At 38.3% G+C, this 26,763-nt stretch overlaps 1 protein-coding gene across 4 annotated transcripts in view; it reads right to left on the bottom strand.

Moving 5' to 3' along the window:
- Positions 1-26,763, bottom strand: part of TENM3 (teneurin transmembrane protein 3) — a 340,888-nt gene that overhangs the window by 29,474 nt on the left and 284,651 nt on the right. For all 4 annotated transcript variants that reach the window (XM_075028086.1, XM_075028116.1, XM_075028096.1 and 1 more), the window contains 10 exons: positions 24,008-24,224; positions 22,852-22,971; positions 22,224-22,485; positions 15,284-15,551; positions 14,562-14,705; positions 11,148-11,397; positions 10,715-10,735; positions 5,160-5,392; positions 4,452-4,606; positions 2,725-3,599 (listed from right to left, as the gene is read on the bottom strand). In XM_075028086.1, the coding sequence (XP_074884187.1) occupies positions 2,725-3,599; positions 4,452-4,606; positions 5,160-5,392; positions 10,715-10,735; positions 11,148-11,397; positions 14,562-14,705; positions 15,284-15,551; positions 22,224-22,485; positions 22,852-22,971; positions 24,008-24,224 (2,545 nt within the window). The remainder of the gene's footprint in view (positions 1-2,724; positions 3,600-4,451; positions 4,607-5,159; positions 5,393-10,714; positions 10,736-11,147; positions 11,398-14,561; positions 14,706-15,283; positions 15,552-22,223; positions 22,486-22,851; positions 22,972-24,007; positions 24,225-26,763) is intronic.

Raw genomic sequence — 26,763 nt, forward strand, 5'->3', positions numbered from 1 at the left:
GTCACTACCGTTGTCTGTCTGCTCCAGGGCTCCAAAATCTTCACCGTGAAGTTTTTCCCAATGTGTAATCTGAATCTTCCTTGTTGCAATTAAACAGATTACTGCTTCACCATGGCTACGGGGAGGAGATTAATATCTTTTCTTCCGCAAAAGCCTCATACACTTGCAAATTCGGGCGAGTGAAATCGCCTAGCTTTCTCCGTAATTATTTCAGCTTGGGAATTCTAACGAGACATTGGTCAGAGGTAATTGTTTAGGAAGTGCATAAACAGCAGCTTGGAAATAACAGTAATACTTACTGAGGGGAATAGCCTGCTCTCTGGGTTCTCTGTAAGCCAGCTGGACGTAACCTAACTCAGACCAGAAAGTCTGCATGAAAGCAGATCAGGTGTCAAAGATGGCTATTTACAGACTCAGTAAATAACTACGTACTTCATGACACACAGTACCCTAAATTCTGCCTATGATGAAAAACATACACCTATCAACCACTTAAGAGTGAATATAATATCCACTTTTTTGCGATCACGCAGACGCCGTTAAGATACATCCAGGAGCCATCAGCTACTTCTGCAGTACACCACAGTAGGCTACACAAAAACTACAGGCAACATGGTGAGAATTTACTGCCCTGATTAAAACTCTAGGTCCTCAATTAGCCAGTATGAATGCCAGCATGATTTAAAGTGCCTGCTGTACCCAGCAGATGCCTCAATTTCAGTAAGGGACTTCACTATCCCCCAAATTGACTGGCTTGCCCAACTCGCCTGCTGGAAACAAGTGGTTGTGTGTGTCACAGTTAAACACCGAATTTGCTCTCGGTGGAAATGGATGACTACTCCCAGCCCATCCAAAGCTGTGCTTTGGTCTCTCAGCATACAGGACAGGGCTAACTCATGAGAAGGAGAACACATGCCCTCCTGACTGAACAGTTTCTGATTCCTCTGCATATCCTCGCTGTGCTTCTATGTCCTCTTGGCAGGACCTAAAAAGATACGCAGCGGATGCACCAATGCACAGTTAAATATTACAGATGTGCACTAATGCTTTGGGAACGTGCCCGCTACCAAAGCCCTGCCAATTTACAGATTATTGTAAGAATACCTTAAAGCTGGCAGCAGCACCATTCCACCTGCTGTCTTTGTTAGGGATCAGCATTTCTAGCCCTGTCTCCACTTCAGGACACAATATGCAGTAAAGCAGCACCTGCTGCTCTCATGTCTCTGACGGGCATATGTAAAGGCTGGAGAGTAGATACAGGTGCTCAGAGCCCTCCTGCATACTGCCTCAGCCAAATGTACGCTGACAGAAATGTGAAGTTATCTCAGAACACAGATGTTTGGCTTTGCTGCCACTGCCTGACACCGGCACTTTATTTTCTTTATCATGTGTGTTGAATTGAAAGCTTTTTTTTTAGGCCCTGACCTTGGCAGCAGTTGCTACTGCATTTCATCATAAAGATAGGAGAAAAGAAGAGGGAAAAAAGAAGAAAAAGAAGTGGGACTTAAGGGATTTTCATGATGCCCTTTGTAATCCTGAATACTTCAGCTCAGGGCCCTCTAACACTTTTACTTATCATACTAACTCTATATCTTCCACTCCTTCATAGACACATTTTTACCCAACCTTAGCATGTCTTTCATGTATTTAAAAATACACATTTTTCCAGTTGACAGAGATGACTGGAAAAAATCTGTGTTAATTCTACATCGATCTTTTCTGAAATAAATTGTGTGTGTTTTAAGCTGCATTTTTGTTACATTTTGTTTGGCTTATCAGTTTATAGTTCAGCTCATTTGGGGATGAAGTTGCTTATAAACCTTGTACATGATCTCTCAGGTTCTACTAGTTTATCTATAAATTGTCATGACCTTCCTTAGTCAATAGAATTGAGGATTCTGTAAAATGTTTTGCTAATCCGGCTGTTATGAACAGGCATTGATGACTTAATGACTGTAACACAAGGTAAAGCAATTCACTGAAAAGATTTTTTCTGAGGCTGGAAAAATTACAAGCCCTACTGTTCCACCAATACCTCTTGCTGTTGTGTTCGCACCTGTATACCACACGTTGCCGGTGGTCTCTATGTTTTCAGTTTATTCCTACAGGAATGACATTTCCCCCCACAGCCCACATTTCTCTTCTCAGCCTCCTCTGCCCATGTCCACCTGTGTGAAAGCCTGCCGCGTCATCCAGGAGATCCTTCCTGCATATTCACCACTCAGCGACACAAAACCTTTAACGACTTCAAAAAAATACCCACCCAGCCTTTTTTTTGGATAAAAGACCATGCAGACATGCTTTTACTTAGAAAAAAAGGAAGAAAAAAATATTGAGCAGTGAAGACAAATTTCTTGTCAGTATTTGCTGCAGAACGATGTAAATCTAATGAGCAAATGGAATGAAAATCTAGTTTTTGATGCAGATCTACAAAATCGTGGTTGTCTGAGTTACAGCTTTCTTGACAAGAGTGAAATGTTGTCTCACTATTATTTCAATTTATAAAACTCAAATTCAAAATAATGAATTTAAAATTATTCAGACCCAATGTTTAGAAGAAGTCAGGCAGAGGAAGACAGTATGGGAAACAAAAAGTATCTTCCTGTGCTTTTTGTTATCAAGGGTCATCTTTACAGTTACTTCATCAGTCTGCAGAAATATTTCAAATAATACTGTAGAACTCAATAAAACTATACAGCATCCGACGTTTTTTTATGTACTTACTCAAAAAAAGTGGTCCATCCAGTCTCATCGCTTTTAGTTGCCAGAAGTCCACTGTTGCCGTGGTAGGTAAATAAGACAAGCTCCTGCCCTTGTGCAGTCATGCTTTTCAAACATCCATTAGTGCCTATCGTCAACCAGATGACTTGGTTATCAGGAGAGACCACTCTTACTGGCATCCGGTTTGGATCCCGTCTGATACGAAGAGTATTTCCATTGCTATCTGTTACCGCAGTAATATCATTATCATTACTGTAGCTAAAATTGTACAGATAGTCTCCGGTGACTAAACTCACAGTGTACTGGTGAGTACCATTGACATCGAAGATATAAAGCTCTTGGTCAGTTGGAGAAGCAATTTCATAGAAGTTCACTGAATTCAATAAGGGTTTGTTCTTTGACACAGCCCGTATCCTAATATTTCCCAGATCAGCAATATACAGGGTGCCATCCGGAGACACAGCTAAGGAGGAAGGGGCATTAAGTTTGGCATCTTTAGCATAGCCATCTCCATTTTGGTAACAGTCACAGTTGACATCATTTTTGCAATCGCACTCTGAGGGTATTCCAGCAACTAATGAGATCTCTCCATCAGTTGTGACCTGTCTTATCCTATTGATCTTTTTTTCATCAGTTTCTGTAATGTAAAGCACCCCACTGTAGGACACGGCAATGGCAGTTGCTGACTCTAGCGTGGTCTGTACAGCGTGCTTTCCCACCGTGTACTCCACTCCAGGAACCTGGCAATGCATTGGCCTCCCCGCAGCAATGCGAACCTGACGGTTTTCAGTGATCTGCAAAACTACGTTGTTATCCAAAACATAAATGGAGTTATCCATTGGGTTGATAGCTAAATCTGTAGGCCATTCCAGACGAACCTTAACAAATAGAAGAGTTTTGTTAAACAGTTAACCAGTGCAGATTAAATGAATTAATTCACCTTCAGTTTTAGACACTGCTGTAAGGATATTTTTCATCTGCTGTAAGCAATCATGACAAAAACTTGTATGAAAATACATGCAGCAAACTAAAGCTTTTCAGGGAGGCAAGGGGAACAATGCTCAGACATCTATTATACTGAAAAAAAGCCAGCTGCATTGGAACTATAATACGGGCTGAATTTCCCCTCCAATAAATGCTATACTTTTCTATATCACAAATGTATAAATAAAAACAGAGACAGATATCAAAGTCTAAATACATACTTTAAGGACAGTACTCATCTTCTATTCTTGTAACAGCAAAAATAACTTACTATCTTCCAGATCATGAAAGACTGTACCGGATTCCATTTTTGAACATAGCACTAGTGATGTCCCTTCTTACTTACAGAAGCTTCTTGAGACAAATAGAAAAATGTTTTTCTGTATATATCCTCTCATTCACTCTAGTAGGCTGTTAACGATTCAGAAAACATCAACATGCCAAGATAGTTCTAACAGATCTGCCATTCTCCCAGTATTTACTACCAGACTTAATGTTTCCTGCTGATAGTTTTGCTGTTCTAAACTGAACTGAACTTTATGGGCAGAAAAATTGAATACAGCCGCATTTATAGCTAAGAGAATACACTGTGATTCATGCCCTTGGAACAGGTTTCTTTCTCCCCAGATTCTGGTGTTAAATATCCACTACGCACTCCACCCAGTTTTATTTTAAGGGACAAGAAAGCTGCATATGCATTTCTAGCCCCAGCTCAGCTTTCCAAATTAGCAGCAGCTAAAAAGTACCTGGCTGATGTGCATGCTGGTATCACAGGTTAGAGGTCGTGCTGAGGTCAGGTCGTTGGAGCCAAGCAAAGTGGATATTATTCCGTTCTGATCCACTTTTCTGATCATGGTCCCATCAACGAAGTAGATTAACCCGTTCTTGTCGATTGCTATTCCTTTAGTGAAGAGACTAAAAGTTAGTTTTTTGTACTAGCGGTGAATATATTATCCATAACTAAGGGCATAAGTGGTATGTAGCTAGTGGAAATTAAGGACAGAAAATACAGTCTTAGGCAGTAGGTAGTAAAACAGCTTGTAAACGTATTTTGCATAATAAACCAATATTCAGTATGAAATCTACTACTGTTGATCACATTTGCTGTTCATTTGCTGTTGTGTGTTGAGAAGGGCCTAGCTTTTAAGTTAACCTGAAACATGGGATAAGTGGGACCAAAAGCAATGCTGATTTTAAATCTTCACCGTTGCCTGTCAAACGCATAATCTAAATGAGCATTTAAAAATGCTCAATAACCATGCAAGCCAAATATTTTGTAAAAATTCAACCCAGGTCCCTGGTAGCTCTCTTCCTCAATGGTCTTTCCAGTTGGAAAAAATTACTGAAAACTACTTTTTGGAGCCAACTACTGGGTTCAGTAATTAAACACGATCATGCCCCTGGCTCTGAACTTTTGCACTGTTTTGAAGGTTACGGAGGATAACTCTTTTTACCTTTAGGGCTCATGAGAGTTGCCTCCACCGCCTTGCCTCCATCACCACACCTTGCCTCATCAAATGGTAGGCACTGCTCTCCTGTTCCTCCTATTACCTCAGCATTTTTAGTCAAGTCTTTCGCACCCGTGAGCGACTTGGGCCGATAAATCCTGCGCGTGTTTGTGTCGGAAACATACAAATCTCCCGTCACGGGGTCAGTTGCGAGGTAGTATCTGTGAGCTGGATTGTTGCTGTAAAATGGAATCATACATTGCATATGCTGTTATTAATTGCACTGAACTTTGGATCAAAAAGAAAGGCCTTCAGTTCATATGCAACGTGCAGTAATACATAAACAGTTAAAACCAACGGTGATGCTCTAGGCATAGGTAGCACAGCTCATGGCCCCAAAAGCTTTTTTGGTCCACGTTTCTTGCCTGTGTCACAGGCAGTCCAATCTAGACTACTCATTCTTTTGGCACAGAAGATCCATTTGGTCCGTGATGCTCACACGCCTGTTCCATGCTCTGTAATTAGAGACAGCTCCTGTGTCAGTAATAGGCCAAATCAAAATACTGGAGTCTAAAAACCCCCAGGCTTTCTGGGAACCTTGATCCAGTTCCAAACTTTGCAGCAGGACCCCAGCCCTCGTTTACACTTTGTTGCTGTTATCATCCTATCTGTTTTATTATAATTTATATAAGGCTGCTGGGGTGCATGGTTTATATAATTCATAAACAGATAAGGCAGAGTTTGTATTATTAGTTCACAGGCAAGAGATAAGACATCCTTCATAAGTATTTGTTTAATCCACGGCTTTCAAAGACGTGATATGCATGATTTAACGCATTAGGAAATGTCATCTTTTCCACCAGAGCACTGAGCGGAGCTTTTCCGTTCTTCTTAACTTGGAGTCATATTTCAAATAACTGTACACATTGGCACAAACCCGCTAACTATGCCAACACAGTCTTTATTACAGTGAAAATATATATTGCTAACCATTTTCCCAGAAACGTACATTTTGCCTCTCTACTGGTGCCACATAATTGAGAATTACTGTCTTTTCTCCCCTGCTGGTGAAAAAAACAGCCCTGGAGAGTACCTTTTGGGTTGATATATTATGATGTAGAAACTTAACCCACTGCAGTTGGGAATCCTGACCTAATTTACGGCACGAAGAGCTGAAATAAGGTCATGTAAATACAGGAGGTAATTTCAGATGCTCTCCTAATGGATTGAAGCAGAGTGTCTGAACAGCCAGTCCTACTTCTGATGTTTGCAAAAGCGCTGCTTAAACAGATCTACCAGTCTTGGTGATAGCCAAACATCTGTTTGCAGAATGCTATACTTCACGTTTTGTAAATACATAACTGTGCTAATGTAACACATTTTTATGTACTGCCACTTGGAAAAAGCAACAAGAGACCAACAGGAACAACTTGTGAACAAATTATGTCTTTTAGCAGGGACAGATTTTTATAGCTATGCAGTTACAAAAACACAGAAAAAATGTGTTGCATAAATAGGATTTTCTTTGGTTTTAAGACTTTTAACATGTTGGTTCAGAACAAAAAAACCAAGTGAAACAGACTAATGAAATCAAATACACAGTGTTTAGCACCTCTTAAAAAGCTCTGCTGTAGAGCTGAGTGTTGTACAGCATGTCTGAAAACAAACAAATGTAGGCTGGCTTTAAATTTCTGTTTGTTAGAAATCTATTATTGCCAATGTGCTAAATAGTTGAAAAGTATTTTCGAAACCTTAATTTATGCAGAGATCATTTAATATGATCACTCTGTAGTGTACGGATTATTTATACCTCTATAGACTGCAAATTCAATTATACCCATTTACATGATTACTTTGGTCTTTAAGAAACTTCGCAGACACTTCAAATATAAACACATTGCAAAATGTGAAATGTGCAATTAAATTTTATTTCATTGTAATTTAAAATAAAGTCCTTTCTTATACTACTGAAATCTAAATTAAAGTACCTCTCTTCAACTCATCTAACATTGCCTCAATCATATTTTTCAATTGTTGGAATAAAGAGTAATCAAATCAATATCAACTAAATAATTTATGCCTAACACAATTATTTATTTCTAAAAAGAATTTTTAAAGCTGTTTCTTCATAAATATGAACATATGTCTATGTTCTAATTAATTCCAACAAAAATGACAAAAGCTCTTCTTATTTGGGATGAGTTCTCATAGTAAGTAGTGTATCCTCATCGAAAAAAACCCAACCAGCTGATCATTTAAGACTATTTTCTCATTTTATTAAAAAAAACCCCAAAGTTTGAGAGTGCGTAGGATATTATTATTGAATCAATATAAACTCTCCAACTTGTCGTATGTAAATGTCTAATGGCTCCTTTCTGAGATAATACAACAGGGTTAATTTCAGCATTTCAAGTTAAGGTTACAAGAGCTGAGGCAGCTTTAGCTGATAGAAAAAAACCCATTAATTCACAGGAGCAAGGCACAATTTGAGGAACTGAATAACTGTCCAATGAAAACCATGTTTGTTTTCTAGCCAGAAAACATCCATGTGCACTATGCAGATCTCAAAAATAGTACAGGGATAAGCAGTCAGCAGCTGGAAAGCTGCACAGACTTTGTTCTATTTCATTGTAGCTTGAAATGATATTAAGCTTCTGCCTTCCACCAATAACAACAAATGCAAAGAAATAAAATCCACAGTCAGTGACTTCTTGACTCATTCGGTATCGCCTAATTATTGTCAGTAGCTCTGCAAAACATGCAGCTACATACCAACATGGGCCCTGTAAAGACAACTGACTACAAATTAACTTGTTGCATCTATGCCAAATAATAATAAGTGCTTCAAATTTAAAGTGCGCACACACATGCACAGAGCTGTAATGATCTATTTCCCATTGTTTTTATCTTGCTTATGCCAATCTTTTAATTCTTCAGCTGTCAGATCACCTGCATTACTCTCCATGCATAAATTTTTTAAAAATACTCCTCCTGCTTCAGTTCCCCTCTCTCTCCCATTCACCCTGTGCCTTCTAAACCATACACCTTCAAGGCTGGTTTTATGGTTTGCTAAACTTTTTTCTGGCTCTCTACAGACTTGGGATACCGCCATAGCCTACAAATGACCTCCCTGCCTTCAAAGTCCTTCTAAAAATTACTTCTTCCATGAATGCCTATCAGCATTAATCACCCACAGGCAGCAGTGTGTATAAAGATATCAGTTCAGCTTTGAGATTGAAAAAATGTTAGGTCACTGGTACATGAGAGGATAAATTTGATCAGCACTGTCTCTCTAATTTAGAGTACAGGCTCCTTGAGGTGGGAGGCACATCACTCTGTACTGAAGCACTGTGTTTACAGACGAGGAAATTTGAATGCTTGAATAGATAATAGATCTGAACTAGTATTTAGCCCCGTTCATTAGTTTTACTTGGGGAATGCATATTTTAGTGCATTTTCTTAGTTTCTATACCTAGTAATTATATATTGCAATGTGGTCTGTTGAGGGCTGTTTTCCAAACTGCAGTTTAAATAGAAATCTCCTCAGCAGTTTGAAGGACTTGCCAGTGAAACCGGACAGTTTGCCCCCCTCTCCTACAGGTCAGACAGAAGTGTTTCGTTCATCTCTGCAGCACTTCACAGGGCTCTGCACAACTTCATGCAGGCAAAAGAAGCTATTTGGTCTCAGGAAGCTGGGGAGCCCATGGCAACAGGTTTTGGTGGATCCTACAAGTTTACACATGTTAAATAAAAATCAGCTAAATTAATAGAATAAAAAGCTGCCAGCGGATATTAAGCCTAAAGATGCCACTCTTGGCTTAGGAAACTCCTGAGCAGCAAACCCCTAAGGCTAAGAGCGGACACTGGGAAAACGTTGCGTGATGGGAGAGAAAACTCAAACTCATAGTAGACCATTATCAGTGGGCTCCCCACCTCCTGCCTACTGGCTCCACAACTGCTCCTGCAGAGCCAGTTCTCCACGGTCCTCTATGCCTCCTTCTGCCTCAGGAGGAACCCCCACTTTACAGCTGCTATACAGGCCCATGAAAATGCTGCTACACTAATTTGTGCGGTATGATTGCAATTTTGCTACCTTAAGCTTCTGCATGCGTAGGCATGAATAAAGGAGAAAAGCTTCAATGTTCTCCCTCACCAGTTTTTCTTACGTGCAGGGATCTAGTTTCTGAAATGCCGCAGTTGAGCTTGTGACCACAGTTCTGCCAGAGGCAGGAGAGCGTGTTGCTACTAAATCACAGCAAAACAAACCTCATTATGCATCTGTTCTTTAATCCCATTTATCCATTCTAAATTCCCATTTTGAGTATTATTCCGTACTCCACACATTTGCCAAGACAATGTCTTATCCAGCTGCAATCACAACTTTGTGATACCACAAGGGATATAATTCTTTTAAAAGCAGTGGAACAAATGCAAATTAAATGTAATAGTGAAAACCTAGAACCACCAAATAGAAGAGACTGCCTCTGCATCACACCTGGAAAATAACATAAAATCAGCTAGACTGTGCATCAACTCCCAATTTTGATCATTAGCACTGATGCAAACACTGTATTTAGTCATGAAATTTTTTGCCTAACACATTTGAAACATACTTTTTTAAACATAAAACCCTTTCTCACAAAGAAGTATGTCCAAAAAAAAGTGAATTTAAAAAAAGGGGGAACTGAGATACGACTCTCTGGGATTTGTTTAAAAACAAGGAAGGAAAACGATTGGCAGCAAAAAAGGAGAAAAGGGGACCAGCGGGGCTGCTAAGCCCGATACCTAGCGGTTCCGCTACAAAGTCTTGTAGGGTTTCATGCATCCAACAAGATTTTGGCATAACTCTGTTTTTGTCTCCTTATGAGCACCGGCTGCTGTGGCAAAGCAATTTTAAGCATCTACCTTTTTCTCTTCTGTTCTTGCCACTGTTGTAGGAACGCCAGGTCAGACGAATGTTGTACTATAATCCCTCTGATTACTATTGTTTTTATGACCGGTCTTATGAATCTTGGTGTACTTTAAAATCCTAAATCCTGGAGTTGTGTTATTATGGGACAATTTCAAATTTCACTATTAAAAGAAGTTCACCTTTAAAGAAACAGATCTGTTAAATGTGAGCCTGAAAAGACTCAACACCAACAGGCTAATGAAATGAACTCATTTGATACTTTTATAATTTTATTACTTATAAGCCATTCTCATTGTATTTGAGGTACCTGATTAATGAGTGAGTTTTGATAGGATCAGTGAAAGTGCTGCCAGCAAGGAGAACAGGAGTGAGCAGAGACGAGGGGATAGCAAAGGAGGGCATACACAAACATAAAAAGAAGCCTGACTGTGTGGACAGAGAGTGATGAGAAAAGAGGAACTCGTATCCGAAAGGACGATACAGCCTGACAGCTGACATAACTAAAACATATGAACTCATTATTTTTGAAAAATACTCCTCTTTTCTAGTAATACATCTCAGAAATGACTTCTCCATTATAAGCATTCATTTGTTAAAAAAGAAAAAAGAACAGTTAGAAAAATATAAATCTTCTTTAAGGAATGCTTACCTATGTCTAAAATCTTTATTTCTTGGTGGGAGCAAGTAAAAAAGAACAGAAAAACATTATTAGAAAAACATTCAGAAAGGATGTTAAAAGATGAAAAGAAGGCAACATTTACATCTATTGTTAGTGAAGTCATGAATGATTGTCTTTTGTCCACTCATGTCAACTATGTAGGTTAAGTCTTAAAATCCACAGAATAATTACTTTGGGTAGATTAAATTCTCAGTTTAGATAAGCATAGTTAGAATATTTTACCGGGGTAAACTTTTTTTCCTTTTAGTTTTAAATACTTTTTCAAATGTTTTAAAATCTTTTGACTCAACTTTTTTTGTTCCCAAAAGCATTTGGAAACTCTAGCTTGCACAACGTCAGAAATCTATTCCATACTTCAGTTTGCAACAGTAATTCACAACTCCACGATAAGAAAAAAACATACCTTAGCTCCAGAACACTAGTTACATTTCCAGATGGGAATATCCGCCGAACATAGTTGAAATCCCCCACGTAAAGACTGCCATCTATCCCACAAGCTAAGGCAACCGGAGCCAATAATTTATTACCATCAGCTTGACCATTACAACTTGGGCAGGAGATGCTGCGTCGTCTTCCATTGCCCATAATGCTACTAACAACTGGGGGTTGCTGAGATATAAATTGATTTTCACCATTTCCTTTGTAGAGGATTCCTGGCAGATAATATAAAAAACACAAAACAAAAAATAGTTTATAAAAACTTTGAATGTATGTGCATAAAATGATGCATAAATATTCTAAATAAGCTTTTAGTTAATTAACACAATTTAATGGACTTTTAATTATTTCACCACCATATTTTTCTCACTACAAGTAACAGACTCTATTAAAACATTTATAGTTATCTTTAAGTCACAGACACAGAAAGCATTAAATTATCTTGTCCACAAAAGGTAGTAGACGCACTAAATATACTAGCATTTAAAACCCAAACAAGTTTTCAGTCGTTCTTATTTTAAAATGGTAATAATTTTAATAGTTGCAATTCAGAACAGAAATTGTCATGTTGAAGGAAATGCAAGGCGTACTGAATAAAATCAAGATCTGTGTTCCTAAATCTTTACAGTTTTGAAATTCCTCAGAAATGACTGAAATTCTAACTGTCCATATATTATAAAAAAGAAAAAAATATATTTGCAAATTGTATTCCCTAAAGTCCTACTATAACTAATTATGAATATGATGTCAAATATAATGAAAAATTGATTAATGCTGCCAATTGTAAATATTAAAGAGCAACTTCAAAAAGTTGGGAGATTGCCTCAATTTTACATTATAAAAGACTTTTTACTCAGCTCACAACAAAAATGTACCACTGCAACAAAGTCTGCCTCAATACCATGTCTGCAGTTACAGGCAGTTATTAAAAATGTCAAAACAGCAAAAAAAAAAAAAAAAAAAAAAAGTGGTGCCAGGCCAACCTGCCTCTTAAACTTAATTCTGCTTTGAGGCATGAAAGGAACAATAATTTTGTGAAGACAAAGCAATGTGCCAGCAGTATTTTTCTTCTTTATAGCCTCCATAGGAAATCTGAGAAGAAAAATGCATGCCTTATGTTAAATCTTCAGTCTTAGGAAAAGAAGTGTGACTTTACAGTGTGTTAAAATGTTGCTGGGACCCTCATAATTTTATCTCTCAATGAATCCACTGAGGTGTAGTCTACAAAGGGTCAGCTATTACGGTTATACTCGTAAGACACAGTATGTCTTTCCGTGGTATAATCCACGTAAACCACATGGCACTCTGTACTTTAGAGTGATACGTGTGTTATTGATTGCGTGCCCAGAGTTTCAAAGGCAGTTTGAGGCTGAGGGATACATCTCTCTTTTGAGAGGCATAGAAGAAATTTAAGATGTACTCCTCTTTCTCTCCTCATTCCCACAATGCACTCTTTATACTGAGAGATATGAGAAAAAATACTTTGTTTTCCTCTTTAAATGTTTTAGGTGTCTTCACTACTTTTTAATGTTATAAAATTTAGGAGACTATAAACGTAAAACCAATATACATGATAAAATCGGGAAGAATGAAAATGGTTTATGGAAACCTAATGACAAGTAATCTAAATAAGTAATCTAAATCAAAAGAGGGAGAATGTATTTTTCATGAATAGTTAAAGCCAGAATGCATTAACAGTATACGAAATCCCCTCTCCTACGATTACATCATTTATGACAATCATTGCACCATAATTTTGCCTGAAATAGCTGAGTTCTATAATTTTCATCCGAGGAATTCCACAAGTCAGCACAGTGCACTATTGCACCTGATTTATTCTGTCATTACCTTGAAAAATTGGTCCTTCACATTTCTCCTCTATTATCACAGACTAAAAGATGTACATTAGACTATTTACTGCAGTAGTTCAGGATGTCCATACAAACACTGTCTGCACTCTCTTCTGAATAAATTTCTCCGGCTCACCCACCTTGTCATTACAACTCTCCACTTCGTTTATTCAATTAGACACACGTCACTTTGAAAAGTCATTACTTGTCAAATGTACTCTTGAACATAATTTAAAGCCACCATCAATTTACCTTGTGAACAGAATCAATCTTATATATATATATTTATAATTATACTCTTTACATTTTTAGATGGATTACATAACAATAATTTGCACAGTTTTTTTCTGACATGTTAAATTAGGTACAATGACACCTTTCCCCTTGATTTGGTTACCTTGTTTTTCTACCAGTCAGAAGCAATGCTTTAGGTGGTGATTAGCATATCATACAAAATAAGCTCATGTACTAGTGGGAGACCTCCAAGGGACATCAGGTACTGCAGAAGTGACGTTCTTCCCACTGCATTACTTCTGGGCTCCTACTTTGCATAAAAGTCCAGTGTGACCAACTCCCACCTTGAGCCATGTGACTCTGCTTATTTCACCCTTCTCACATGCTTCCAGCCCAATTTTTCCAAATTTCCTCTTGTTCAGTGTTGAGCTGGGATGTTCTTAGCATGGCACCCTCCAGACAGTTGCTGAGTAGCACACCAGACAAATTTACTATGGTGTCAAGGCACAGTTCTTATAGATGTGTATTGGTCTTTTCACTGAAATTAAGGAAGACTCATTCACTAGTGACTGGACTCTGTCCTGAAACAGGGGGCACAAGTGCCCATGCTGACTCAAGGCAGCATCATTCATCAGCTGCTGTGTGCTGAGCCAGCCACAGCATCCCAGGGAGGATTCACCTCAGGAAGGATTTAAATGAGAGGAGAGTGTAAATGAGTGCTGGTCCTCCAGAAAACATGGTACCCATGCACTAACTGCTCCCACAAGCAGCCATGCTGGGACTGGGGATATCATGACATGAAGAACACCTCCTGTATAAATGAGGGATTTAATATTGGGAGTGAAGAGCTCTCAGTTTGGCAGGAATGCCTCTTATTGACATTTAATTTTCACTCATTGTGAAAACTGGAAGTGAAAACATTGTTCAACATACCGTTAACGTACAAACACTTAATTCCAATAACAATGCTGACACATACAATTGCTCTAGAAATAGTGTCTCCTTAGCATCACTCAAGTTTTAAAAACAATTTCAACATTTTTGGGTTGGTTTTTTTTTTGGTAAGCATATCTAACACAGGCTGACACTGTTAGATGAAATTATTAATGCGTATGTATTTATAGGACGAAGAAACATGACATACACTGTGAAGCTCAAAGCATTTACCATACGCAAAATACTCCATAATTTCCTTTTTTAAAATAACAAAGCAAATGTCTGAATGTTAGAATGAGATACCTTAAGTGTAGGGCAGTTGAGTACTAAAATTAGCATGAAGAAAATTAACTCCTTACCATTCTGAACATCCAATACATGATGTTTATCCAACGTCCACCCACCCATGTTGGAGGCATCCAGTTCATAACCCTGCAAAATGGCAGTCCGCTTCTCCCAGAGGGTTAGATCCAAGCAAGACTCATATTCATAACCTACAGACACTGAAATAACAGTAAATTTCCTCATTAAGTATAGGAACTTGTTCAGAAGAAGAGTTTAAAGAATGTGATTTCCTTAAACTACATACGTTCTTCTGCTCTCCCAGGCTACCTGAAAATCCCTATGGCTTCCTTAGACGTATTGAAAATACTTAACAGAATTCCCAAAACCTTTAAAAAGCAATCTTGGGTTATTAAAATAATTTTATTTATTAAAAGTAAGTGGATTAGGACAGGCACAGAGGAAACCCATTTTGTGAAGTACAGCAGAATGCTATTGTGCTGTAAAATACAAGAAGCATGCAGACTAAATACCATGCTGTATTATGAGGCTGAGGGCTACTTCATGGGGAAGAACTAGAAGTGAAAAATGACGGTGGTCTCTTTTTCCTTTTGAAGGAATTATTTTCTTATAATTCAAAGTTTAGACCAGTATTTTCTAATATATTTTAATATCCATCGTTATTTCTCAGTCTTATTCTGCTAAACATTTTCTACTTAATGGATACAAGTATTTGAGATGTGCTTCCCTATTTTCAAGATAACAGTAAAAATGCTAAAAACCTCCGTAACACACATACCAACAGCTTCAGATAATCCATAGACTCTCTGGTTGTATGCATCAGTTTTATCCCATATGAAAGTGTAAGCCAGATTTGGGGAGGCAGGGAACCATTTTTGGAAAAGTCTTCCCACCACTGCCACCATAAGATGAACCTTCATTAAATTAAATGGTATAACAGATTGGGTCATAGTAATCTTCAGAACAGATTTATATCCTGCAGCCCTGGAGCTTAAGTATGATAACTTCAAATCGGTTCCTGGTATTGTTGTTTCTTCATGAAGCACCTATGCATTGGTAAGAAAAAAATGCAGTATTTGAATGATTTTGAAATTAAACAGAACAATGCAGCTATCATAAAAGGAGGCCTGACATGATGCTGCATGACAATCCATTAGGAAGTATCATCTAAATCTGGCGTTCATTCAATAATGTAAAAAACACATAAATAAATAACAACATTTCACCTTTTCTTTTGAAAAGCAAAGTCTAAATTCTTCATTATACTGAAGCTGCTTAGTTGATACTTTCTGCTGAAGGATTTCAAAGATCTCTATTTTTATGGGGGGAAGGAAGCATGCAAGAGACGGAAAACATTCCCAACTGCTTCTTCCAACAGAGGCAAAAAAGCATCTTTCATCTAAGTGCAAATAGCCCCTTCTTATGCTGCCACCCATGTCCCAACTATGGATACGTAATAAAGGCAGTAGAGCCTCTAAGCACTGCAAAGCTTCAGATTTGGGCTGGGAAGTCTAATTGCTCCTGCAGGAGCAGGAAGGACTTTCAGGTGGTTTATTATTTGCATTACCTGTGGATTGTAAATACTTTAAACTAGAGCATTCTTCCATTTATTTTGAAGATAGATAAGTAGGATGCCTCAGGGAAAGCTTTTCCATATTTCCTGATCAATATTCACTACTCAGACATCAGCTCACCACTTTCTCATTTCAGAGAGGTGCAATGATTCAGTTTTATTTTTAAAAGGCTCCCTCCGCCTCTACCTTGTCTTTTCCTCTGAGCTGAGGAGCTTTCGTGGGTGATGGATGGATGTGAAAGGCTTCTGTGTAACGTGGATGAAGACAGTCTATACTGTCTTATACCTCAGCCAGGATAAACTGAGAGCCAGCGCTTCAGGTGAACAGCTACCAGGTATCCCAGCTTATTGGAAAAAAAAAAAAAGGAAAAAGAAAAAAGTATCTAGACACATTTATAATGTGTCTCTGGTGGGAAGAGAGGGTGAAGGATACTGAAGCACAAGCCCAGAGCCCTGGTGGTGTCAAAGGAGCACTCTTGGGGAAGTAAATTTGGAAAGCTTTATTTTACTTTCCTGTCTCCTAGTGCTAAAGTCTGAAGACCAAACACTAATGTTAGTGGAAAGCAGACTTCAGGGAGAGCACTGTCACAGATATTAGGCTTGAGACTTCAGTGGGATCAAAAGCTGGCTACTAAAGAAGTGCTAATTTAGCTTTCTATGCTAGAGAAATCCCTGGACACTGCTTTTAAACAACTGACTATGTTGAGTAGGGTCAAATAATGTGGTTTATGCTCTTGAGGAGGGCAAAAGGTAGCTATACCATCCTCTACATTGGCACTGTTGCTGGGATATAAAGAAAGATTTATATGGTTTTAATTATATCTATCTCCTTCCCAATAACTGTAAAAAAAATAAAATATCTGAAATAGTATTTTGACTCATTGTCTGGCATGAATGGTTATTTACATCTGATATATGTAGGCATGCAACTCTTCTTCCCCAGTAAGACTATAATAGACCTGTAAGGAGTAAAGGAGGAATTGGAAGATACTAGACAAATTAAATTCAGATTTAAAAATTCTTAATTCTTAATCTTCGAATGTTTCTTTTTTCCCCACCAAGACCCTGCCATCACTGAGAAGAAATGACAAGCAGTACCATCACTTGGAAGGAGGCAAGAGTGGCATCCTATCTGTTTGTAAATCTAGTCTGCTCTCCCTCAGTCCAATATACGCACAGTATCTAAGACAGAGAACAAGCAAATCTTTTCGACACAAACCAACCCCCCTCTCTCTAGAGGGAATACGTGAACATATTCCTTTTCTAAGACTTTGAAGGAAAAACACAAACCACCTAGGAACAAAAGACAAATTCCTCTTCAAGACATCAGCAGGACTCTCATATACTGCACATTAAAACTAGTCTAACAGATGGAGGTCTCTGTAAGCAAGAGGAGAAAAAGAAATAATATGCTTGTAATAGGGCACAATTTAATGGACTTCACTGGTCTCCCGTTATGACCATTGCTTCTTTTACAACTGCAACTGTGGAAGAGCAGCGTTAAACACTTAGGTGGTCTTCCAGTACTCTTGGCTGAGATAACAGGCAATAAAAAGGACACCCTGAAGTTTCAATTTCCAAGAAATTCTGCTGTGTATTTGGATTACTATCAAATTAGAAACTAGGACACTCATGCAGTTCTCAGTGAGGTTTAAAACAAAACCTGAACCCCTATTATTAGTTTCTGCAGAAGCCTCAAATACCTGCTGGAAATCTGACTTATATCTTCCTTCTTTCCATAAACTATACCCTGTAGTAACTTATTCTCTTGAGAACTTTAGAAATGTAGAGGTAAGGTTATGCATCTCAATCTCTCTCCCACAATCAAGCATTACAAAGAGAATTAAACAGTTTAATGTTCATCTGAAAACTTAAATCATCAGGCACAGCAGAGAGCATCCTATGGGAGCCATGACAACACATCAATTGTAAAGCAATCACAAAAGGCACTGGGTATAAAAGTCACATCAGGAATCACCAACACAACCAAGCTGTCTGTACTTCACCTTTTCCAGATAGAGTATCAAACTACCTTCAGAAAGGCCAGTATCCTAAGGGGACTGACTTATAGCTCAACCACCAAATTCTAACGGTTGATGTTTTATTTATGGATGATCAAGCTTCTCAGAAGGACAGCTATGAAATATTTAACCTACAGGACTGAGATAAGGGTCACCTCAATTTTCACAAAGACAGAGTTTGTTGTCCTGATAGTTCAAGCCAGTGACTGAGCCACATAAATTGTGCAGGGCTCCTCCTCTCTTGTGGCCAGCAGGACTAAAGCTGTCCAGGCTCTGGAATGCTTTCCTGCTCCAAAATATAATATGATTCAAGTGATATGCTGTGATGGTATTAAGAACCCTGAATAAGGAATTTAATTCAATTAGGGGGAAAAACGCCTGCTGTATTGCCGTGATTTTTTTGGCAAAATGAGCAACTTCAATAGAAGATTTGAGAACAAATTGCACAAATGAGTGCAAACTTCAGTCCTAATGTCAGAAAAAGGTTCTTTGCCAAGAAGCAACAGCTGAACTTCTGCATTAAAACATAACATCACCTTGGTTTGAGAAGGGTAAAGATGGCATTTTTAGATCCAGGTACATATTGTAAAGTACCTCATGAGGCAACTACTGCTATTAGACAAACTTTGAGACCAAGAAGTACTAAAATTATACTTCTTTAAGTAGAAGCTGAAGCTGCTTACTTCAGGATGGAAAAATCTTTTCCTTTTAAAAAAAGACTTCCCCTAGAATTGAGGCTCTTAAATGAACTTATAAAGAAATAACCTTGAGTTAACAATGTAAAGAAAGGAGAAATGAAAAGGGGAAAAAAAGACTTGTTTTTTCTAGACTTAAACCATTGCTGAGATATTACAGATAAGAGGGATAGGAAGAAATCTAAACATGTGTCCATAAAACAATAAAACAAGAGGTCTATATAAAGTTTCAAATAGAAAGCAAAAGAAAAGAAAACCAGAAAATGTGCTGAAAAGCATCGACACATAAATGGAGATATTTGGCTCTAAGAGTAATTTCCATTTTTTTCTCAGTACAAACTTCAAGTTCTGGAGATTTTAGCTAAATGAAACTAGGATGCAGCATCCATGTATCTAGAATACCTAGAATATCTAGACATACTATTATACTGCCTGCTTAAATGATAAAATAGGTTAATTTCTTTGCTGAAAATCTGGTCACCCTGAAGTTACAAACAATCATTTTTATTAAGTCACCAAGGCCCGTATTTTACACTGAATTCTTCTGGCTAAATAAATTTTACCAGCTTCTGCTGTACAGTATTGCCAGTAGTGAGAGAGTGTCAAGGGAAAGGAAAAAGAAAAAAGCAGTGGGCAACCTTGAACATATAATTTGAAGGAAAACTTTTCAGTTTTCATTCTCATACACACTTGAGGTGATGGAAACAAGCTGCTCGGGACCTGCAGAAGGCATCTTGCAAGCGTACATAACAGTGGATAATAGAAGTATAGAAAGGAGAGACTCAAAAGCTCGATTTCAGAATTGCTCATTGTGACTCACATGCGGGTTTCTGCCAGACCACACTACAATATGTGGCAAACAGACATTTATTATATTAGGGAACAGACAGCAACAATATTACCTAACACATATAAGCAGCTCCAGCTTAACCTGATCTCCTTCATCTGCGTGCAGTTCACTGTCTTGTTCCACACTGATTAATCTCAGCTAGTTAAGTCTAGGCAGAGCATGCTAACTTGCAATTAAAAGTAGATAAAGTCATGCCTAAGTAGTCCAAATTTAGTTAACATGTTATTTATTAGCATCCCTCTTGAGTAATGATCTGTTGGGTCTGTGATCACCCCTTTACCCACTGCATTTGTTCTTTCCCCTTGCTTGCCTTCTTTTTTTCAGTTTTTTTTTGTACTGCTTCTTTGGTACAGACTTTAATTCCTCCTATGATCAATTTGGGATTCATAAGCCACTAAGTACACTCTTTTGGAAACATTATCTCCAAGGGATGATGAAGCACTTCAAGGGATGATGATTACAGCAGCACATCATTTTCTCCTAAGTACATGACAGTGAGTGCTGTCACACCACATGAACAGGGTGACTAATACTGACTGAAGGAACATGGGAAACAGTTTATTTCTTTGTGCCTTCATCCAGTCTCCCACACTTTCAAACTGGCATAATCCCTTTTTTATGAAAAGGTCTACAGCAGTTCCTCCAGAGCTGAACAGACAGTTTTGAATGGAACCTGGTTCTGCCCATCTTTTATCAGAGTAGTGAATTGTTTGGGAGACAGACTGTTGAGCATTATGCATTTCCGAGGGGAACCTGAGCCTAAAGGGGTATGTCCCAGGCACAGCTGTGCAGCTCCCACTTGCCAAAGCAGGAGATTACACGTGTGATGAGCGAAGAATGTAGAAGCAAATAGTCCTTGATGTGTTTCTTACATAGTACCAGAACTGGATTTTTGCATACATAACACCACTATTATTTTTACCTCATCATAAATGACCCATCAACACCAACTGCCTAGGATCTGCTGAGAATACTATCTTTCCTTCTGCCTGGTTTTCTAGGAAAATCAACTTGACCCAACAGTCCTGCCTGTCGGCCCTCCCATCTCACTACTTTTGAAGCTGGTAGCCAGAAATAACAGTAGAAATCTCTAAAGATAATTCAGTTCCTTTAGGATTTATAAAAGAAAGGGCTCAGGTAGGGAAGAAGTAGCAAAGTTGGTACTCCCATGAGAAAAAAAAAGGCTGAATGCAGTCTGTGGGGGAAGGACTGGATGGGGCAGATAGCTGGAATTATAGCAATGGGTGGGAATTAGTAGGAATCCAGACTTCATTAGTCCCACTGCTCATGAAATGACTTGTTTACCTAGACATTACAAGAGTTTTTTGAAAATATGTATTTTCTGACATTCTTCTATTATTACTTTTTTCTTGATTTATACCCCATCTATCTAAGCCATTTTCCATCACTTCAGGAACTGAATCTATCATCTGTTGCCAAAACAAGTAAATCAGAGCTGTTCTTCAGTGGACTGTGTTTTGCAAATACTTTCTTTTAATTGACTTAAAACTATCAAAGGCACAGAAATGATAGTGAGGATAAAAGCAACAATTTTCTAGCACAGTCTAGATTTGTATGAACATTTATTTGTAATTTCCTTACATCTTTACTTTAAACCTGCTCCTACCATGAATTGCTTAATGATTTTGATCTTTTCTTAAGAGCTCTGCATGAAAACATTTGAATACATTTTCTATGTTTCCCTTGAAGAGCCAAGGACATTTCATAGTGAATGGGGAAAAAAGTGCCCTTGTAATTATGACATTGTGAAGGTGGGGGAGAGAAAAGAGAGAGGGAGAGAGAGAGAAAGGAGAGGGGAAGAAAGGAGAAAGAGTGCTATTTCACCAGGAAAAGTTTTCTACAAAATCAATAATGAGATAAATATTACTTCTTGAAATGCAACTCTGCTTTTAAGAATTGAGGAAGACTGTATTAGGGATCAGTTATTTGACACAGAGGAATTTAATACATCTATGTTACAGAAAAAACATTCCAGCCACAGCTCTTTCTGTTTAAACCAAGGTTCTGATGTTAAGTCTTGCTTTGGCTATTATGAGTTCTGAAAAAGTAGATTAGCATGCGTGCTCATTGGCTTGTAAGCCTGTCCTTGGTGTTACAGAGAATTCTTTTAGTTTGTAAAAATCTGAGTGTCATGTTATTTATTAGGACTAAACAGATAAATTGAACTGCATGGGTCTTTCAGACATAGTGGAAAAACACCTTTCATTTTCAGTTTCTGAGGTGCACTTCTAACAAGAAGGCAGTCAAAAATGTAAGATGTACTATAGCATGTCCATTTTGATGGGCCAGTGCCTGATTGCTGAAGACAATCTATAAATTAAATTATGCAAACAAATACAAACCCAGACACTAGTGTACACCAAGTTTTCACAACTTTTTTTTCAGATGAAATTTTAAAAATCATCCCATAAAATAAATAAATTGGTCTGAAAATAATCATGTTGCAAATTCTTAGCAGTTAATCAGAATTATTTATTTTTAAACAGCAGTTTGCACTCTCTTCATTATGGTTGCTTAATACTAGCCCGTGACAAAATGCTATTTGAAGCACACTTTACCTGTGTCTCTGGGATGATAGGACTGTCTTCAGGAGAAATTCTAAAAAAGGTGGATAAAGGTGATGACACAATAACAGGGTTTGGCCTTACAAATCCGCTCAGATCACAACTAGGAATGTCATTCTCTTCCTTCTTCATGACCAGGGTATCCATGACATAAAAGACATTCCAGGGAATCCATACTGTGTGATACTGTGTCAGGAATGGTGATCGCTCAAACACCAGTGTCAGAGAGGCACCACCATTTGCTACCAAGTCAAACCTAGAAAAAAAAAACCAACAGGGCTAGCAAATAAGTCAGCAAATTCCCAAAGCCATCCACAGCCTCCATTTTACGGACTGATTCTTCATTCCATTGTATTGCTCTGAAGGCAGAACGGCTCTACTTGGAACAATGTTGAAACCAAATTGTATTACATAATACTGCACCAAGAGGATGGAAATTTTAGAATGCTGCATTTATATTAAGCAAGCCCTTCTACTTCTAAAGTATATAATCAACTTTGGTCAATCACTTTTTTCATGTCTTTTGTTTCCATTATTTTATTATTATCTTATTTTTACAAGCAGCTCTTCAGTAACGCCTTTGCTGTCTTTATGACTTAGAAGTGCTTCAAAGGAAACTTACATTCCATCTTGGCGAGTGATTGTATACCCATAGTCTGGATAGTGTAGAAAGGAGACGTTGACTCCAATGAGTGGTGTTCCATCAGCAGTTAATACTTGGCCCCTTATGACAGATGCAAGACTGTGAAAAAGATGCAGGATCAAATTACAAATTTGCTTTTCTCATTCTCTTTTGAATGAATAAAAGCTAGTAGAGCGAACACACACACACGCATCTCTACACGGTATCAACTACCATTAAAAAGATATTCCTAAGACTCTAACCCTTTTACAAGTTCACGTAATTTACCCTGTATAAACAAATGCCTTGAAATCTACAGATAATAATTTTGTTTCAATATTGTTGATCTTCCTTTGGTTCATTTTGTCTGTACTGAGTTACTAAGACCAGAAATTCACGAACTTATAAACTCTGGATGTTCCCACTGTAAGTCACACCTCTGGCAGACTCTTGAAGAACAATGTACTTTTCAATTAGTATCAAAGCAATCTGTAAAACTGCAGGGACTATGAAGTACAAAATTTAAAAGAGCAATAAGGAACATTTGTGCAGCAAGTTTTAATCAACTGCTGTGCCCAAACACATTAATGCTGTTAAATTACTGCAAACGCAGTAGTTCCAGGGTAAATCATCTTCCTTCACTCAGTGAGATCCCAGACACCTGCTTCCTGTTACTGGTTTATTTTCAGGTCATTACTGCTTCATGGAGCACCAGTCAAATAGTTTATGCAATTATACTGTCGTGCACTTAACAGTTCTATTACATTAATTCATAATTTATATTATTTAGTGAGCTCAGTTTAAAAAGTGCAGCTTTGCTTTTCCTTCTGAAGTGTTTTCATTGCTTTGATGTATTTCCAACTGTGCTAGCCCAAATCAACTGGTTAAATACAGATTTATTTAATCATTAATGAAGTGCCCTGTTAGAATACAGGTACTAAGCATGGCAAGTACCTTCTGTAACCTACTGGCACTGGCAATTAGAATATTGCAGGAAATGAGACAAAATAAGCGATTTGATATATTAAGAGAAAAGGTTTCTGTTGAAAGTCCATGCCATGAAATCTGCAGTCACAGTGTATCCTCTCCTAAATGTGAATCTCACGCACTCTTCAATTTCTTTTGTATTCATGAGTAAATGATAAGTCATGCTCACCTCTTATTAAAAGGACTTTCCCCAGGTATGACATGAGTGCTGTCTGCTCCGATGAGAAAACTGATCCGGTCATAAAATGCTTTGGCAGCTTGCTGAGATGGTGACTGTTGACTTTGGCTGATAATATCTTGGGGATCAGGTAGTCCACGACAATAAGGCTGGTTTTGGCAAGAACTCTGCAAACAGCAGTCAGGATCCATACAGTCAACTAGCCCATCTGTTGGCAGAAATTCACACAAATGAACAAACTTTTCCTCCTGCCCCTTTGCATGTGAATGAGCAAGCCAGCAGACAGATTAAAAAAATTATGTAGTATGAAAGAATACCAATAACTAAGATTTTAATGAATTCACTTTCAATTAAGGAAAGAGAGTTTGTTTCCACTGAGTTCTTAAACTCCCATGGAAATCCATGCAAACGGAATACACTCAGTATCGCGTATAAATTAAACCTGTTTATTTGATACTTTTCTAAAAACACACTGAACAAAACAGAAAATGAAGGCACTCAGGCTCTGCATACGCTGTTAACTTATAAATATTAAACATTTTAGGTGGGTCTAAGTAGCTTTTATCTGCGGTTATTTGGCTTGCTAAAGAAAAGAAACAAGTAACTCCCACTCAGCTGTTTTCCTGAAGTTTTTTAGCATATCTATGCTGCAAGTAGCTTTAAATATTTCACAACATTTATCAAGGTGGATTCCTTTATACCCTGGCAGAAAGATTTTGTTGCTAGTGGCAAAGGCAATTTCCACAACTATTTTGCATGAAAATGTATGAGAGAACAAAATCTGTATTTAACATTTAGATTTTATTCTGAATAAACTGATGAGGAATGCTGGCCAGTATAAACAAGATTTAAACACATGGGTGCTTTTATGCTTATGTGCTGAAATATTCACATATAATGAGCATTAGATCTGTCACATCCCCAGAAATCTAATTTGGTGAAAAATTAAAATCAAGATCAAATTGATAACTACTAATTTGCTGTAAGTAAAGTCATAAGGAAAATGAGCCTGGAAATGTCAGCTACAGAAAATTTCTAGATGAATGTAATATAGTATCACATAGCTGATAATTGTTTCCCCAAAAGAACAGCAAGACTGAAATAGCTGAAACATTTTATTATTCCATTTAGATTAGAGAGGGAGCTTGCTTGTTGCACTGAACTGAAAAATATACCAATGCAGCACTTGGACGAAGCCCATGACTGTTTCTCTCACAAAAGAATCTAGCTTTAGAGTAAAACTTCTTTCTGAAGGGAAAAATATCATCCATTTTTGTTCAATCATATGTTGAAAGAGTGTAAGTAAACAGAGATCTTCTAAAGGTATTCCTCTAAGGATTGCTGTGTTATGTGGATCAGTTAGAGGACTGGCAAAATAGTAAAGGACTGGGATTTCTATTCTTTTGCACATCTAAAATTCTTATTTAACTTGGCTGACATTGAAGTCAGTTCAGGGAAAATAAAAAGGATGAAAAAGTCATCATTAAGTATATCAAAGTTTAAACTTTTTTAAGAGAAAAGAAAGAACATTGATTTTTCCTGGGATGAGGATACACCAGAGGGTCCTGCTGCCATCCAGACAGACCTTGACAGGCTGGAGAAATGGGCTGACAGGAACCTCATGCAGTTCAACAAAGAGAAGTGTGAAGCTCTGCAGCTGGGGAGGAACGATCCCATGCACCAGTACGTGTTGGGGGGACAACTGGCTGCAAGGCAGCTTTGTGGAGAAAACCGTGGGCGTCCTGGTGGACACCAAATTCAACACGAGCCAGCAACATGCCCCTGCAGTAAAGAAGGTGCCAGTGACATCCTGGGCTGCATTAGGAGGAGCATTGCCAGCGGGTCGAGGGAGGCGATCCTTGCCCTCTACTCAGCGCTGGAGAGGCCACACGTGGAGCACTGTGTGCAGGCTGGGCTTTCCAGTACAAGAGAGGCATGGACATACTAGAGAAAGCTCAGTGAAAGGCCACGAATATGGTTAAGGCCTTGACACTTCTCTCCTATGAGGAAAGGCTGAGAGAGCTGACACTGTTTAGCCTGGAGAAGAGATGGCTCAGGGCAGGAATCTGATCAAAGTGTACAGATGCCTAATGGGAGGGTGTAAAAAAGACCACCTCTCAGTGGCGCCCAGCAAAAGGACAAGAGACAACAGGCACAGACTGAAACACAGGAAATTCTGTCTAAACATCAGAAAAACTTTTTTTACTGTGAAAGTGGTCGGACAGGTTGCCCAGGGAAGTTGTGGAGTCTCCACCCTTGGAGCTACTGAAAACCCAACTGGACATGGCCCTGAGCAACCTGCTCTAGTTGACCCTGCTTTGAGCGGGTGGTGGGACTAGATGATTTCCAGAGGCCTTTCCAACCTCAAATAGGCTGTGACTCTTGTAATTTTCTAGTCTCATTCTTGTACAATATGAAACCCTTTCCTATCCAAAGTACTGACCTCCCGTGCTGGTTTTAACTCCAGAAGCCTGGATCAGTGTCAAAGCTGGGGGTACTGATGGTTAAAAGCATAGTTTTAGGTTTTTATATCTCTGTATGGTCTCCCAGGCAGTATCTGGTGCAGTTGCCAAAGAAATGCTCAAATTTCATCATTCATCTTTGTTAGTTTATAAAAAGCAAATGTACATCTGGAGTATAGTCTGCAGGTCATAAAACTGCATGAGATTGACACCTTCTGAACTAATCAGCTGGAAATGCATTTTTACAAGCCTCTCCGCTAACATCAATCAGAGAAAGAATCTCAT

Source organism: Buteo buteo, chromosome 1, assembly GCF_964188355.1.
Source record: "Buteo buteo chromosome 1, bButBut1.hap1.1, whole genome shotgun sequence".
Classification (NCBI taxonomy): domain Eukaryota; kingdom Metazoa; phylum Chordata; class Aves; order Accipitriformes; family Accipitridae; genus Buteo; species Buteo buteo.